At 35.8% G+C, this 17,472-nt stretch overlaps 1 protein-coding gene across 1 annotated transcript; it reads right to left on the minus strand.

The window, feature by feature from the left end:
* Window positions 1-6,626: 6,626 nt before the first annotated feature.
* On the minus strand, window positions 6,627-7,181 carry LOC113694234 (B3 domain-containing protein At1g05920-like). The gene has a single exon (XM_027213119.1). It carries the CDS (start codon window positions 7,179-7,181, stop codon window positions 6,627-6,629), a length of 555 nt encoding a protein of 184 aa, XP_027068920.1.
* Window positions 7,182-17,472: the final 10,291 nt, after the last annotated feature.

Consider the following 17,472-nt stretch of genomic DNA (forward strand, 5'->3'; position numbering starts at 1 on the left):
AAGACGGAAAACGGCCCAGTCAAAGTGTAAAGCCACGAATCCCTAAAGTAGTGCTAATTCCCCCTTTTTACATACGAGAATTGAAAATTAAGCCAAAAGCCCACAAGAGAAAAGTCAACAAAAGCAATCCAAAAGTGACCCTTCTCTGCGGTGGCCCACCAAAAAGAAGAAAACCCTCCAGCCGTCCTAGCCTTTGCGGTAATTACCAAATTGGGTTCCAGTATTCCTTTTCCAAAAATGCCCCTGGGATAATCTCTATTACTTGGACTCTTTTCTTGTTAAATTGGCACTTGTTATCATATCTTCGTTCTACTCCCTGAAATAAATGTAAAATATCAAAAGTGAGTAGAATCTAACAATTAATCCACATTAGGTCAGATAATAGGGGAAATTAATAATAAAATAAATGATAAAATTGCAACCTATCAATTTCCCCCACACCTAAACCATGCTTGTCCTCAAGCATGAGAACAGCAAACAAGTACCAATATTTGACAATGGTCATTGCTCCATCTACCATATTGCCAAAATACCAAGAAAAATATATATCAAGCATGGGTGATCAAGATCCAAGAAACATCACTTCGGTCAGCTTCTAAACCACAAACTCCTCTAATTTCAGGTTAACTAATCTAAGAAAAAGGAATGACGCACAACATTTATCAACAAATGGTCCAACTATTAACCAAAATCTCAACATTAAATCCATAATTCGGCAAGCTGACTTTTATTACACACTAACACAACCTTCACTTTTTTTCACAATTTTTTTCTACTTTTCTCTCTTTTTTTTTTTATTCTTTTTTTTAATAGTAACAAAAGACTTAGTCACTAGCCATTTGAGCCTTTTGACGCGAACTCCAACATTGGCCAGATGAAGGAGCCCAGTTACTCAGCTTCTATCGCCACGTGACCACGTACTCATAGGAATTACTACCTTTTGACGCGAGAATCAACACTTTTAGGTGCAGATCCCCGGTTACTCAGTAGTAACTAACAGCGGAGTACAGTCAAGTTTATTCATAGCTAAAAATCACAAAAACTCAATATAACACAAGAACCAAAAGAAAACTTGCATCAGCTAGCCTCATTTTCAAACATGGAGAACTAAAGTTAATAACCGAACCAATTCACATGAAAATGTCAATAATCATTCCCTATGCCTAGGAAAGTTAACCAAAAATTATAAGAGTAAAACAATCATCGATATTCACCAAAGAGATGTTTTTGGATTCAACCACATTAACTTGATACCCTTTTATTATTAAAACTTGGCAAAAGTAGAAATAGAGGCTATAATCCAACATCAAACTTGGCATCCCATACGAGCTAATCACTAAAAAAAAAAAAAAAGAAAAGAAAATGAACGAAAGACACTAGCACCATAACTGCTCCCCCCACACCTAAATCCTACATTGTCCTCAATGGAGGGAATAAAGCAATTAAAGCGAAGAGGGCAACGAAACTTCCCTCACGAGTGGCTAAGGGTATTTGGCAGCTGCGGAGGGAAACCAACGTGGTGAAGTACATGCCCAAGTTCTGGGACATCATAACTCAATTCAACCAGCAAATGCACAACTCTGTCCACCCAAAATCTCCACAGTAGTGTAGCTTGAAGAAGGTGGACCGGTGGTGGCGAACAGAGGCGTGCGCTGGGCTGGTGAAGGACAGTGAGGGACGTGCGGCTGAAGACTGGGTAGATGGGCGCGAGATGCTGGGTCTGGAAAGGGGCGGCGCGAGTGACATCCACGTGGGGTGGCGGACAGCGGTGAGGTTCGAGAGGCGAGGGGAGCTGAGTTGGAGGTGCATGCGCCATGCGTGAGGAGCCGCGGCTGCACGAGGAGGTTGCGTCAGCTGGCTGCGGACGGTGGAAGGCAGCGGTGATGGGTGGTTGGCGTGCGCGGGAGAGGAGAGGAAGAGGGTGGTGAGCGGTGTAGCGCGCGATGGCGGTGACGGACCGCGGCGGACGGCAGCTGTGGCGACGTGGAGGGAGCAGATCTGGTGGTGGAGAGAGAGCAGAGGGCGGCACTGAGCTGGAGGTGCGCGGGTAGCAGGGGCGACGGACCAGCAGGAGAACAGAGTAGAAGAAAGAAAGAAAAGAGAAAGAAAGAAGAAGAAAGAAAGAAAGAAAAGAAAAAAAAAGAAAGAGAACGAAAGGAATTGTTTTTTTTTTTTTTTCCTTTTTGAAATTTGGAAACCAAAGCTACGGTGAAAAATATCTCCCCTTTTTTTTGGTTTGTTTTCCTTCTTTTTTTTTTTTGAATTTTGGAAACTAAAGCTACGGGGATAAAGAAAGATTTTCTGTGTTTTTTTTTTTTTTTGAATCCTTACCTTTCCCGCGAACGTGACGCGGGCACGCCATGAGAGCAGGAGAGTTCTCTGACCGTGAGCGTTCTGTTCATCATGACGCGGGCTGCCGAGTCAGATAGACACCTACAACTCACCAAAAACGAAAATTTCAAACCCGAAACCAATCAAACTCAAGGAAAACATATTTAAACTATCACACGAAATCAAAACAAACAATTAAAAGAAACAATTGGGTTGCCTCCCAATGAGCGCCTTTCTTTAATGTCTTTGGCTAGACATTATCACGTTTGCTTAGGGAGGATAAAATCTTGTGGCTCGTTTTAATGCTTCATCCACTATATAGTCCTGATAACCCTCGTAAATAGAATAATCCTTGAGCATACGAGCTACGGGCTTCCATGGACTAGTGAATGGCGCCAAACGAGTCGATGATAATTTGCATTCTCCATTCACTCCTCTCTTACTTGCATTTATTGGTTCAAGATATCTCGCCATCGCCACTCTTAATTTATTCCTGTCATGAAATTCAAAATTGTCTGGTATAATAAAGTCAATTTCGTTAACAGGAATTGAAGAGTAAGAGTCAGGAGAATATTGATGAAGGAGTGGAGGAGATATCACCGCATTTGGAGATTGTTCACTGGATTCTTTCACTTGAATGGGTTGCGGTTGGGGTTCCATTTCTTCCTTTTCAGCTTCTTTTTCAACTGCATCTGTAGATTTCTCATTTTGACACTCTTGCATCTCCTCATCACTAGTCAAGCAAATTGCACTCTCATTTTCTTCTAGATCAACAATGGTTTTCGAGGGCAATTCTTCCATTTGAGAAGCCAATCGATTCATTCTGGATGTCAATAGACATAGTTGATCTGCCAGATAATTCATTGCATCCTTCATCATCTCATTCCTCATTTGTGTCTCTTGTTGGAATTGGTATGTATTAGTAGTTATTGGTTCAACTATTTATTCAAAAGACATACCTGACATAGATGACGATTCTTGAGACTCATACTGCTGAAAATTCATTGGCCCCGTTGTATAATTATAATTGGAGTTATCCCACCATCCTTGATCATACCCGTTTGGATTAGGGTTATACCACGTTTGAGACCAGGGTGAAAAATCTCCATAATTGTTGAGTGGGACACTCAGATTATCTTGATATTCGGGGCACATACCGGTTGAATGATCCCTGGCATAACAAATTTTACAGGTTGCAGCAGCCATTCTTTTTCTAATAAATTTTAGTGCCTCTGCATATGCAAACTCAGGAAAAAAACAAATCCCATCGCCTTCCCCGGAAATAAAATCCAGTACATCACCAAAATACGGAGTGTTAGAAGCCATAAACTGTATAAAAAAAAATTAAGAGAAAAATAAATAAAAAATGAAAACAAGATGAACTCAAAAGGAAACAAATTAATCTGGCACCAGTCCCCGGCAACGGCGCCAAAAATTGACAGGGTGTCGAAACCTGTGCAATAATAAAAACCTGCTCAAACTAAAAGTAATTTCTGTAGATAGCGGTGAGCAGGGTCGAATCCACAGGGACTGGGAGTAATTGTTTCTTTTCAAATTCACAGTGACAAGGGAGGTGTTTTTGTGCAGAAGGTGACAATCAAAGAAATTCAACTAAAATATAAAAAGCTACTAAAAATTAAATAACAAATTACTAAAATCAAATGAGTGATAATTAAGGATCTAGCCAAGGAATAACTTCAGCAATGGTTCACCTAATTGATCATCGATAAGCAAAGGCAATTCCAATTATTTACTAATAAATAGGTTATAACTGCCAAACAAGCGATGACAGTCAACCCCTCCTTACTGTGTCGATGATTAAGGCACGCCCGTTAATCACTGCTCTAATTGAGAAATAATCTTAGGTACGCCCGTAAGATTTAATTCCCCAATTGCCTTACGTATTAGAGGAGCCCTATTCTAACCAAATAACACACTACCAGGGTTATTTTAGATTAGCCCGCGTATCTCCCTGACACAAACTCAATCATGCCAGTTATCACTATTTTGAGACAATTAAACAATTACGGATTTAACGTCCCAATTGATAATAGATCATCAAATTAACTAATTATCCGGATCCAAGACAATCAATTAATTAAATAACCATAAACACTGCAATCAGGAAATATGCAAATACCAATAAATAAGAGAAAAAGATAAAATTAAATCGATCTCACAATTTCAGGCAAGCCAAAGCCTCCGTTGTTCCTTGACTAGACAAAGGGATTTAGTTCATCCCTTGTCTACTCCTATCGAAAAGAAAAGAAAAGTAACAACTCCAGATGAAAGGAAAAGTCAAAAGCTCCTCCATCCAAGCAGTGCTCCTGACTTGCGCAGGAGCAACTACTAAAAGACGGAAAACGGCCCAGTCAAAGTGTAAAGCCACGAATCCCTAAAGTAGTGCTAATTCCCCCTTTTTACATACGAGAATTGAAAATTAAGCCAAAAGCCCACAAGAGAAAAGTCAACAAAAGCAATCCAAAAGTGACCCTCCTCTGCGGCGGCCCACCAGCAAGAAGAAAACCCTCCAGCCGTCCTAGCCTTTGCGGTAATTACCAAATTGGGTTCCAGTATTCCTTTTCCAAAAATGCCCCTGGGATAATCTCTATTACTTGGACTCTTTTCTTGTTAAATTGGCACTTGTTATCATATCTTCGTTCTATTCCCTGAAATAAATGTAAAATATCAAAAGTGAGTAGAATCTAACAATTAATCTACATTAGGTCAGATAATAGGGGAAATTAATAATAAAATAAATCATAAAATTGCAACCTATCAAGAGCCATTTTGGTGTGTTTGTGGATCTGTGCTTATGAGAAAAGAGAAAATGTCTCTGGAAAAAGAACTTTTTGTTCCTGGGGTAATTTATAGAGGTGAAATCGAAGAGGCTGCTCTGCATTTCTTTTCGTACATTCTCTCATTCGTAATTAAATGGCTTATCTTTCATTTAATAGCCTTGAATATCATACACTTTAAATTGATGCCTTGATGCGTTTATCTTATCTTATGCATTGATTCCACTGCACCCTTAAATATTTCAGTGTCCTAAAAATTTAGTGTGTGCGTGTGTGTCTGTTTCAGTGTACGGCTGTACGCACATGTGAATCTATAATGTTAAATTATTGTTCATCTACTCATGTCTTAAGCGAAGTTTTAATGTTTAAAAAAGATCTGTTATTTAAAAGTCCATTGTTTACTTCGTAACAATCTCTGCTGTTAGGCTCCCAGGCCACGTCTTCCCAATGAAACGTGATGCCTGTTCTTGACAGGTTTTGGTGCAGCCTTGATAGGGGTAACCCTTGGAGGAATCGGCGGGAGGTGGCAAACCCTCAGAGCCCAATCCTATTTATTGCACAGCCCATTCTTTTCTAGTTCAAACGAATCCATGTTCTGATTTGTCACAAAATTAAAAATATTGAAATCCTGCTGTCAATGTAAAAATTGTATCAATGAAGGATCTGTAAGAAGTCCTATAAGTGATCTATGATCTGAAAGTATGTTCTGATCCATAGTGATTATTGGGACCGAAACCACCCAAATTATCTTTGACCAAAAAATTAAAAATGTTCTGGATACACACCAGTGCTAATCACATCTTTCTTTCATTTTTTTTTTCTTGGGGGTAGGGGAGAGGGGGCTGGGGATGGGGATGGGGTAAGGCCGTATTTTTGGGATTTTATGTTTCTTGATTGAAAAAAAAAAAAAAAAAAAGAAGCCCGTATGTGATATTTTTTCTGTGGATTGGCTTGCACTCTGTTATCACCTATTTCTCAAAGCAGAATAGAAATCAATTGTGGCAATAATATCAATTCTGACTTGAGCATCTGCCTTGATATTGGCCCAACTGGTATGACTATTTGTTTGATCCTGATAATGGTGATGAACCCATGCGAATTGCAGGAGATAAGGGGGAGGAAAGAGAAGAGATTTGAGCTTAGGACGTTTAACCCTTGAAATCTCAATTTTAATCACTACGTCTAGACCTCTTCGGTCATTAGTTGATAGTTAGCCATGCCACATTAAATACATAATTTTAATTAATTAATTAATCAGTTTCCTTCTCGTTTTCTTTTTACGTTCATAAATCCCAAAATAATTTTCTATCATATCATGAACATTAATATTGCAGAAAAAAAGAATCCAACCATATAAAATCAACTAAAATAAATAGGGCAAAAGAAAATTTATAAAAGTACAGTATTCTACTTTCTAGGGAGTAAAGAGTTTACATAATTATTTCAAGTCCTTTTCTTGTCTTCGGTTAAAGTTAATATTCTTCTGTTAAGTTAAGCTTAATCACTGCTGGAGATGTTCCTCTTCGATCGCTCGCGGATTTTTACAGCAAAACACAAGCGAGAATCTTGTCTATAGCTCCATAATTCCACCACATCACCTTTCTGAAGATGATTGTCTTTGACAAGCTGCATCCACCCATGGTTCAGAACCAGCCTATCATTCACGCTTGGCCACTTCTTGAAATCCATGTCATAACAGCGTTGTATACTATCCACTACCTTTACCTTAACAGTCTCAAACTTCTCCAGTAGCATAACTCTCTCTGATTGAGTCAAAACTTCATCGATTTCCTCGGAAATTGGAAGGAAAAACCTGCTTTGAGTAGGAGCAACATCGGAAGCTTCCAATCTTCTCTCAGTTATCAAACGTGCTCCCTGAGGAAGCTCTAGCTCACGTCGAGGAGGCATTACTGCTCGGCTACTCGAAGCAGTTTCTGTTTCTTGTTCTTGATTCACCAGATGATCAGCCGGGGCATCCTCAAGGACGTAGACTATGCCAACTTCCATCATCTTTCCAAACAGCTTAATCGTCTTTTTCACCTTATTCTCCATCTTGCTATTGCAATTGATGGTGTTACGGATCAAGAATTAATAAATATTAATGATGCAAATCTGCTAAACGAATGGGAAGAAGAGAAGGATTAGTGTTGGTATGAGAAGAATGAAGTAACTATGATCAGGGCTCTTTTTGTAGGAGAGCTTCTCCTAATCATATACAGAATCAAGTTTCCAGAATGATAACCTTCTCAAAAGGGTTCTTCTTGCCGCAATAGGAAACAGTTCAAGAGATATTCTCCTTCTTCTTGTGGGATTCGGATGCTTGTTTCCTTAAGAGGTGAACTTTCGAAAGTTGAAACTTCCCACACTAGTTCTTGGATTTAAGGTGGACCCGATGCATGTATGTAACAAATAAAAAATATGAAGTAAAAGTTATTTTGATGGTAGAAAATGAATGGAATATTTTAAGAAAAAAAAAAGAAATCAGAATGAAAATTATTAAAAAAAAAAAAAAACAGAGTACAAGAAATCTAAAGAGATGGAGATAGTAGAACGTCAGGATAACAAAACCAACTACTTTCGGATTGAGAAGGCGCTGGGACGTGACAGCAGTTTCAAGGTTTTATCCAACATGTGGTATGAATGAACGCTATTCTAAAAATTTGGATTTTTACCCAATTGCTTTATGAATTTAACAGTATCTAATTTTTACATTTATGTAATAAAAGTTGATTTTGATGAATTATCAATTCCCCTTCAACCTCCCCAGTCCCCACTCCTTAAATCTCATCCCTCCCTTGCAAAAAAAAAAATGTAAAGAAAAAAAAGGAATTATCAATCGTTTTCAAAGCGATTTTATGGGACCGTTTCTACTCCTTTCGCATCCAGGCCAGTCCAAAAATTACATATATTTGTCAGTCATATCAGGTTTACATTTCAGAAGGTTAATATTGGAGATTTTACCAAAAGTTGGACTTGTTCTTTAAAGCACAATAAACAATGGGTTTAACAGAATAAACAACGGCAAAATATTATTTGCACTTCGTACTCCCACCGTTTGTTTAATTATATGATTTAATTAATAAAAACTATATGATTAAAATGATAGTGAAAGTGTGATTAACCAAAATGAGAATGCAATTAACAGTTCCCTGGACAACATGCAAAAGAAAATTTCTGTTGTTGTCAATAGTTATTTCATGAAGTATAGCTCAATAGAATGGGGTGTCAACAAGGACATTTAGTGGTTAAAAAGTAGAGTAAATTACCAAAAAAAAAAAAAAAAACCTATGGTTAAGCGAACCTACAAAAAAACTTCCTATAGTATTAATTTTTAAAACATACACTCTGATATCCCATGGTTTGAACTGATTTGAAAAAGCAACAAAAATCGTTTGAATTAATGAGTTTAAGATACACACACCTCTTTTGTGACTATTTGTGCTGGAAGCAAACAAAATTTTAGTTGATATATCTATTATACCCTTTAGGTGTAAAATATATAAAAAAAACCCTGTGGTTAAGTGAACCTATAAAAAGGCCCCCTATAATTTCAAAGCATACACTCTCATACCTCGTGGTTGAACTAATTTGAAACTGAGACAATTACACCTTTATTTGTCCCTTCTAAACTATTTAAAATTTTTGTTCTTCTCAACTTTGTCCCTTAATATTTTTTAAATTTGCGTTCTTATCTATATTGTCCCCTCTAAAATTTTGAACATGTCTTTCTTATTTACATTGGCTTCCCTTAACAAATTAAGAATTCTTAATTCTTAAGTTTTACAAAAGTGTTAGATCTAATTAAGGTTAGTTATTGATATAAATCCAAAAATAAACTCTTTTGACTTTCCTAAACTACCACTATGTTATAGCATAACTTAGATGTCAAAGTCTAATTGACATAACAGTAAAAGTATGTTTAACATAAGTGCTTTTTTTGTTGTAAATTTACTATGATTATATTTGATATGATGTCGAAAATTGACCTACCCTAACCTAAGGTCCTGACTCCGCCACTGAGGAAGAGAGAGAAGGAAGGAAAGGGAGCGGGATAGTCATGGAAGGGAGGATGATAGCAAAAAGTGAAGAGTGATAGTGGCAGTTAGTAACCATAGGAAGTTTTTCACTGGCTGATTTAACCATAATGGGTTTTTTCGTAGATTTGATTAACCAGAGTAGTTGTTAGAAGGATGTTTTGCTTATATATATTAAGATAATTGCATCATTTCATCTGCTCTCGTAACTTTTGACAATTTCTGTCACTATTTCATATTAGTTCATACTACTAGGAGTCGGAATGTATGATTTGAAATCATGGAAACTTTTCTGTAGGTTAGTTTAATCACAAAAACTTTTCTATATTTTATCCTAAAAGGAATGATGAAAATGGGTTGCAGCTCCTCAAGCCTTAGCCCGCTGTCTTGTTATTCCCAAAACCAATCACCCACGAAGCCCATTTCATTTGGGTCCATAGATCTCCCCTCTGTTCCTAAAACTTGGATAAGTTAACCATAAAACACAATGATCAAAACATTAAAAAATATTATTTAATTATACTCCTGCAATATTTTTTGTTTTTATCTTTCTCTGGTTTTCCTCTCCTCGGTATATCAAGTCTTTAGACAAGAATTTCATTAACTTCCCTTTAGTAAAAGGAAATAAAACACAAAATGAGGGGATAAGCAATGGCTAAAATCATCTTAAAGTGGGGTTAATAAAAAAATTACCCTTTTGGCCATTTTTTTAATCTTTACTTCAACTACGGTAAAAGCTGTCTCTAGTTTATGATGTTGTTCCAATATTTATCAGGCCAATCAATATTATGGGTAAATTATGGTAACATATAAAGTTTTTTGATTGTACATGTCTTCCGAGTATTTTATCCGATTTGATTTTGAAAGATGCAGGAGATTTGAACACATTATTTGGTTAATTGTAAAAAGTAATTCTCTCATATGTTTAGTTATTCTTGAACGGTTCTTCCCACATTTTCTTCGATAATCAAATATTGACAATATTTTTCCCTTCCATCATAACTTTTAGGGCAAATTACACTTTATTCCCATGTGGTTTGGATTAAAGTGTCAAAATAATGGAATTTGCAATCCATAACAAGGTCAACTAAAATATCTAAAATACCCCTATGTAAAGTTGAAAATTTTTTATTAACCACAGGGAAGTTATATATATATATATATATATATATATATTAAAAACCATAACAGAGTTATATGGTAAAGCGCCAAATCATAAGGAGATTATATAATAAAATATAAAATTATACGGGATTAGAGTGTCATGTATATTATATTTATATATTTTGGTCACTTCAGTCATTTTTATTTTTAAATAAGGGTAATTTCGATATTTTTATAAGTTCCGTTACGGATAATCATTTCCGTCACTTTGACACTTTAGTCCAAAGTATAAGGGGATTAAATATAGCTTTTAAAATTATAAGAGGGTTATATGAAAATTAGTTATACCATAAGGGGTAAAGTATAACTTGCCCTAACTTTTATCATTTAACCAAACAGCACTGTAAATTAAGCATTTGCAAAAAAAAATGGTTTATCTTTTCATTTTCCTTCTTCTCCTTGTTTAATATGTGGGCTGTGAAGCCAAATCAAAGCACAGTTCTTGGAAGGATTTGAATTCCGTAGCCTTCTCCCGAGCCATTTGGTGTCTGTTTGTGCCTTTGTGGACGAGGACGGAACTCGAGCAACCCCACCCCCACCAAAAGTTTTAAAAATTCATCTTTTCTTCCTCTAAAATTTTGAAGGTTTTTAAAAATTTCTTTGTATGTTTAACTATTTGTTCCCTCAAAAATTTTCATAAACTTTTAAGATAATTTTTTTATGCACTACCAACATATAATTGTTTTATACTAGCAGGTTTAAATCATACTACGTAATATGAATTCAAATTTTAAATTCAAATCATGCACATGTGACATAGATTCAAAACTGTTATTATAAAAAAAAATCACTATATTGTCAGTATATAAAACGTTAATCCAAACTTTCATATAAACTCCAAAGTTTATATGTATATGTATCTCGTACCTCCAAGTTAACTTTTCTGATTTCGTCCCTGTTTATGGATCTGTGCTTAATAACTCTAGTAGAGAAAGGGTGCGATTTATAGAGAGATAGATACCGAAAATTGTGCATAGAGTGATTTATAAGGGTGAAAATGAAGTAACATTATGTATATGTTTACATTCTCTGCCTCTCCCCACTTCTTATGTATCACCCCTTCTTTACTGAAAAAAAAATTTAAAAAAAAAATGCCTAAAGAATCACCTAATCAATGGTAAAATCATAAAAGAAGATATCAACAATGTACACTTGGCTTTCAAACTAGTTATCTATATCAAACGATACTGAAACCCATGAAATTTTGCAATAGTACTACCACACTGAGCTTTAGATTTCCAATCATTGCGTCCAAAAGCAAAAGAATAAGGCAAATTATTCCTATAGTCACTAAATTTTTTGAATAATCAAGTTTTAGCCACTCAACTATTAATAGTATATTTGTACTCACTAAACTATCAAACGTGTAAATTTTAGACCGTTTCATCTAATTTCACCAGTAATTCTGCTATATCTAACTATTAATAGTATGTTTCGTGAATCATGCAGACTCTTAAATCTAACAGAGTTAATGATGAAATTAAACGGAATGACCTAAAATTTATAATTTTGATAATGCAATGGATAAAAACATACTATTAATAATTGTATAACCAAATCTTCATTGTTCAAAAAGTTCAATGGTTACCTGGTAATTTGCTTAAAGATTAAAAGGAAAAACAATGAAGAAACTTATGCAGAAAATAATAATAATAATTCTAGGTTGGATTGGGAGTATGTAGCATCTACTAATATTCTTCGTTAACCGTATGTCTTGACGCTTGAACGTGGCTTTCCAAAACTGCAGGAGGAAAATGTACTGGTTCAGTGATGGTGGTTTAGAACAGCTTCGAATCCTCTGTTCCCAAAGTAGTCTTTGTCCCCGCTGTCCTATATTTGTACAGTTGCCACATGTTTCTAACCTTTTGTTAATCCAAATTCAAATAAACCGAGAATAATCGGTTTACAAATTTACTCAAAATCAATTAAAACAGATAACTCAAAACTTTTTTTATTTTCTTTTTAACAAAAAAGAGTCTTGTTGATCATAAACATAGAAATCAACTAAAACTCTCTATTTTTTTACCCCAAATCATCTTTTTCTTAAACCCTAACAAGTACTTTGATTCACTCATTATATCTTTAATCTTGCAGCAAAAACGCTCAAAGGATCAAGTAGCAAGATTCAATTTCATCTTTATCCAGGTAAAACAAATCAATAGATCATGTATGATCAACAAGACTCTTTTTTGTTAAAAAGAAAATAAAAAAAAAGTTCTGAGTTATCTGTTTTAATTGATTTTGAGTAAACTTGTAAATCGATTATTATCGATTTATTTGAATTTGGGTTAACAAAAGGCTAGAGACACGTGGTAGCTGTACAAATATGGGACAGAGGATTCGAAGCCAGTTTAGGACATAGTGCAATTTCTCCCATTCAAATATACTCCATAGAAAAATTACCAAAACTTAAGGATAATTGAGTGACGAATTGATAGGTCATGTCTTACCACAATAATATATTATTGTAAACATTGTGAGTAAATATTTGGTTTGAGTTGATTTTGTAATTTTTTTTCAATATCCGATTCAGTTAAATAATTTGTAAAAATTTTGTTTGTGGCCCACGATTTGGTCTGAACTAGTCATCCTGATTTTTTTTTTTTTTTTGAAAAAGTCATGCACACTCCCATTATTGAAATATACACCAGCATATTTTTGAATTCATATAAAAATTGTCCATCAAACTACACCAGCAACTACAATTGCAGGACAATTCCTACCGCCCAAAGATTATTTGGACAATAACCACTAACATTGGTCCAACCAATTGGTGTCGCATCAATAGTATGACTTTTTCAAGTCTTTTGCTTTCAAGGATGAGTGTGAAAGGAACGTTTATTTACCTACCACTAAACTTGACTCAGTGGTCACCAAGGAGAGGAGGATCTTAAGTCTCTCCTTGGACTGTAGATGGGGGTTCAAATCTCACCTACAACAAAAAAAAAAGGTTATATAACTGATAGCTTATCCGAAAAAAAATAGTTAAACGAACGTTTATTAATCAATTAATGTTGCATCAATAGTATGACTTTTGTCTTGCGCTTTCAAGTCTCTTGACATTTGTTCAGCATGTGTCCACTATAGAGTTTCGGTTTTCTTTTCCCTTTAATTGCTTTTACACTCATCCTCCAATTTTCATGAACTTAATTGTCTCCCCATTAATGATTGAACCTAATTATAAGCCTAGAAAAACTTTAATGATTTCTTAAGAGAATAAGTATGCCTAATAAGTGAACACTACCTAAGACTTTATTTGCCTTTCGACAACGTTTAGCAAAATTCCATAGTGAAATATTGTATAGGATTTTTCTTAGGGGTGTCCAATGAGCATTTGTTAACATACCTAACTATGTTAATACATACCGTCACACTTAATGCATCCCCTGCATTTAAATACTTTCTTACAATAATTACATTTTTTTTTTCCAAAAAATAACACTTGAAACTTCTTTTAATTGGGTACCTGGATGGTATAATAGTGCTCATCTACCAAAAATAAGAGAAATTACCTTATCATGGATGAAGAAGGTGAAGTAACGACCAAAAAAAAAGGAGGAGGAGGTGGAGGTGGTTAAGAAATGAAAATGATTGATCATATTGGTAAGTACTGTTTAATAAAGGTACTTAGCATGTAATTTGAAATGTACCAAATTAGTGTAAACACTATAGTCATACAAAGGGACCACGTGGATAGCAATTCTTTTGACATAAATAAGAAGAACACTAAAGCAAAACAATTGCACATTATTAAGCGGGTTAATTTTCAGGGATTTGGCCCATCTTCAATAATGGATTCTCTCTTCATTTTTCACAATACACATCTGGATACATAATATGTATTTTCATTTATTAGGAAGGGACGTGATCATTTTAAATTTGACTAATCCTAACCCTTGTTAATAAATAAAAACATGTCATGCATTTAAATGTGCATTGCAGAAAATGTAGAGAGAATTCTCAAGAGGGAAGCCATGTCAAACTTTGAGTATTTGACCTTTTAATTGATATATATATATATATATGGCAAATACTATATGACAGGTTGTCGAAACCTGTACAATAATAAAATAAACCTAATTGCCAATTAAGGTAACCAAAACCCGATTCGAAGTACTGGAGTAGGGACTCTAGGTGTGCAATGGGTTACTTGATTCACCATGTTCCCGAAGAGTTTGTTTGATCCGATATACCCGAATGGGATGGCCTTTTTCACAAATAATTATGAATATGTAGACAGGGCAAGTAGGATCGTATCCTCAGGGACTGGGGATATTTGTCTCTTTAGAAATCCAAAGTAACACAGGGGGTGTTTTTATAAAAGGTGGCAATTAAAACAATTCAACTAAGAATAAAAGAGCCAACTAAAAATTAAATGACAATTCACTAAAATCAAGGTAATAATAATTAAAGGTCTAGCCAAGAAATAACTTCAGCAATGGTTCACCTAATTGATCATCGATGCAAAGGCAATTCCAATTATTTAGTAATAAATAGGTTATAACTGCCAAACAAGCGATGACAGTCAACCCCTCCTTACTGTGTCGATTATTAAGGTACGCCCGTTAATCACTGCTCTAATTGAGAAATAATCCTAGGTACGCCTGTAAGATTTAATTCCCCAATTGTCTTATGTATTAGAGGAGCCCTATTCTAATTAAATAACGCACTACCAGGTTATTTTAGATTAGCCCGCATATTCCCCTGATACAAATCCAATCATGCCAGTTGTCACTATTTCAGAGTAATTAAATAATTACGGATTTAATGCCCTAATTGACAATAGGTTACTAAATTAACTAATTATCCAGATTCAAGACAATCAATTAATTAAACAATCATAAACACTGTAATCAGAGAATATGTGAATACTAATAAATAAAAGGAAAAGATAAAATTAAATCGATCTCACAATTTTTAGGCGAACCAAAGCCTCCATTGTTTCTTGACTAGAAAAGGGGATTCAGTTCATCCCTGGCAAGAAAGACCCACACAAAATTGCAGCAATAGTTGCGGCCATTGTCTCCGTGATTGGCAAAATTCAATTCGGAGAAATCAAGAAAAAAGGCAAGCTACAGGAAGTAATTCAATGCCTTCACTTGGTTTTGACATACGAATAATGGAACCACAAGAAGACGAAACGGAAAAGTCAAAAGCTAAACTACCAAGTCATCTGCTAGTTGTGTCATATTTCTAATTTCTATCTAATGCCTCATGTGCGGCGTCCCCTACAGAGGAAGAAAAGAGAGAGCGTCCCCCCCCCCTAGCGGAATAGAAGACTTCAGCCTTTTCGTCCTTTTTTCCATGCTGTCTTCCGCCAAATTACCAAAAAGGAGTCGCGTCTTGACGTTCCAAAAATGCCCTTGCTACTTGAACTCTTTCCTGATGATTGCCAAATTGGTACTTGTTATGGTATTTTCATTCTACTCCCTGAAATAAATGCAAATTGCCAAAAGTGAGTAGAATCTAACAATTAATCCACATCAAATCAGGTAATAGGGGAAATTAATAATAAAATAAATGATAAAATTGCAACCTATCAATTTCCCCCACACCTAAACCATGCTTGCCCTCAAGCATGAGAACAGCAAACAAGTACCAATATTTGACAATGGTCATTGCTCCATCTACCATATTGCCAAGATACCAAGAAAAACATATATCAAGCATCAGTGATCAATACCCAAGAAACATCACCCCGGTTAGCTTCTAAACCACAAACTCCTTCAATTCTAGGTTAACTAATCTAAGAAAAAGGAATGGCATACAACATTTATCAGCAAATGATCCAATTATTAACCAAAATCTCAACATTAAATCCACAAATCAGCAAGCTGACTTTTATCACACACTAACACAACTTTCACTTCTTTTTTTTGTTATTTATTTATTTATTATTTTTTTCTTTTTTTTTTCAATAGCACAAAAGACTTAGTCTCTAGCCATCGGAGCCTTTTGATGCGAACTCCAACATTTACTAGATGAAGGAGCCCGATTACTCAGCTCCTATCGCTATACGACCACGTACTCATAGAAATTACTACTTTTTGACACGAGAATCGACACTTTAGGTGAAGATCCCCGGTTACTCAGTAGTACCAAATAGCAGAGTACAGTCAACTTTATTTCATAGCCAGATAACACAATATCTCACAATATCACAAAGAAAAATCAGCTAGCCTCATTTTTTCCAAACATGGAGAACTAAAGTTAATCACTGGACCAATTCACATGAAAATGCCAACAATCATTCCCAGTACCTAGAAAAGTTAACCAAAAATTAGAAGAGTCAAATAATCACCGATATTCACCAAAGAGATGTTCATGGGTTCAACCACATTAATTAGATACACTTTTATTATTAAAACTTGACAATAGTAGAAATAGAGTCAACAATCATCATCAAATCTTGACAGTCATAGGAGACCTGATCACGAATAAAAGTAAAAAGAAAATAAACAAAAAATAGAAAAATAAAGAGAAAAAAAATCTAAAAACTAAAAACTAGAAACACTAGTTGTACCACAGCTCTCCCCCACACCTAAATCCGACATTGTCTTCAATGGAGATCATAAAGCAAATAGAGCAAAGAGGACAACGGAACTTCCCTGTCGAGTGGCTAAGGGATAGGAGGGAACGGTGGAGTGAAGACGATGTGGTGGAAGTACGCGGCCAGATCCTGAGACATTTGAGCCACCTGATTGGCGATGTTCGTCACTCTCTCATCCACGTGGTGAACTAAGGAATAGAATTTCCAACAAACAGAGCAACTCGCAGAGCAGAGCAATAGCAAAGCAATGGCCACCAATGTCTCCCAATTTATTAAGCAAAAATAGAATCTATGCAGTCCAAAATCTCAACAATTGCGCCAATGAAATTAGCAATGGAAATCGAGTGGAGAGAGAGGCGAAGAGAAGAGTGAATCCAACAATCAAACCCAGCAACTTGTGCTCCAATTAATCAAGTGGGAGTTAAGAAGAGTCAATACCTCCACCGTTGTGTGAAAGAGGGGGATGCGAGGGGGACGAGACGCGCATGATTGGGGAGGCTGGCGGCGGGCTGTGGATGGTTGCGACAAGGAGAGAGAGGGAGAGCGAAATGGTGGCACGGTGCACGAGGGATAGAGAGGGAGAGGGAGGCGGCGA

This window comes from Coffea arabica, chromosome 1e (genome assembly GCF_036785885.1).
Source record: "Coffea arabica cultivar ET-39 chromosome 1e, Coffea Arabica ET-39 HiFi, whole genome shotgun sequence".
NCBI classification, from domain to species: Eukaryota; Viridiplantae; Streptophyta; class Magnoliopsida; order Gentianales; family Rubiaceae; genus Coffea; species Coffea arabica.

Coding starts and splice junctions, on each gene's coding strand:
- LOC113694234 (XM_027213119.1), bottom strand. CDS start 7,181: ATGGAGAATAAGGTGAAAAAGACGATTAAGCTGTTTGGAAAGATGATG.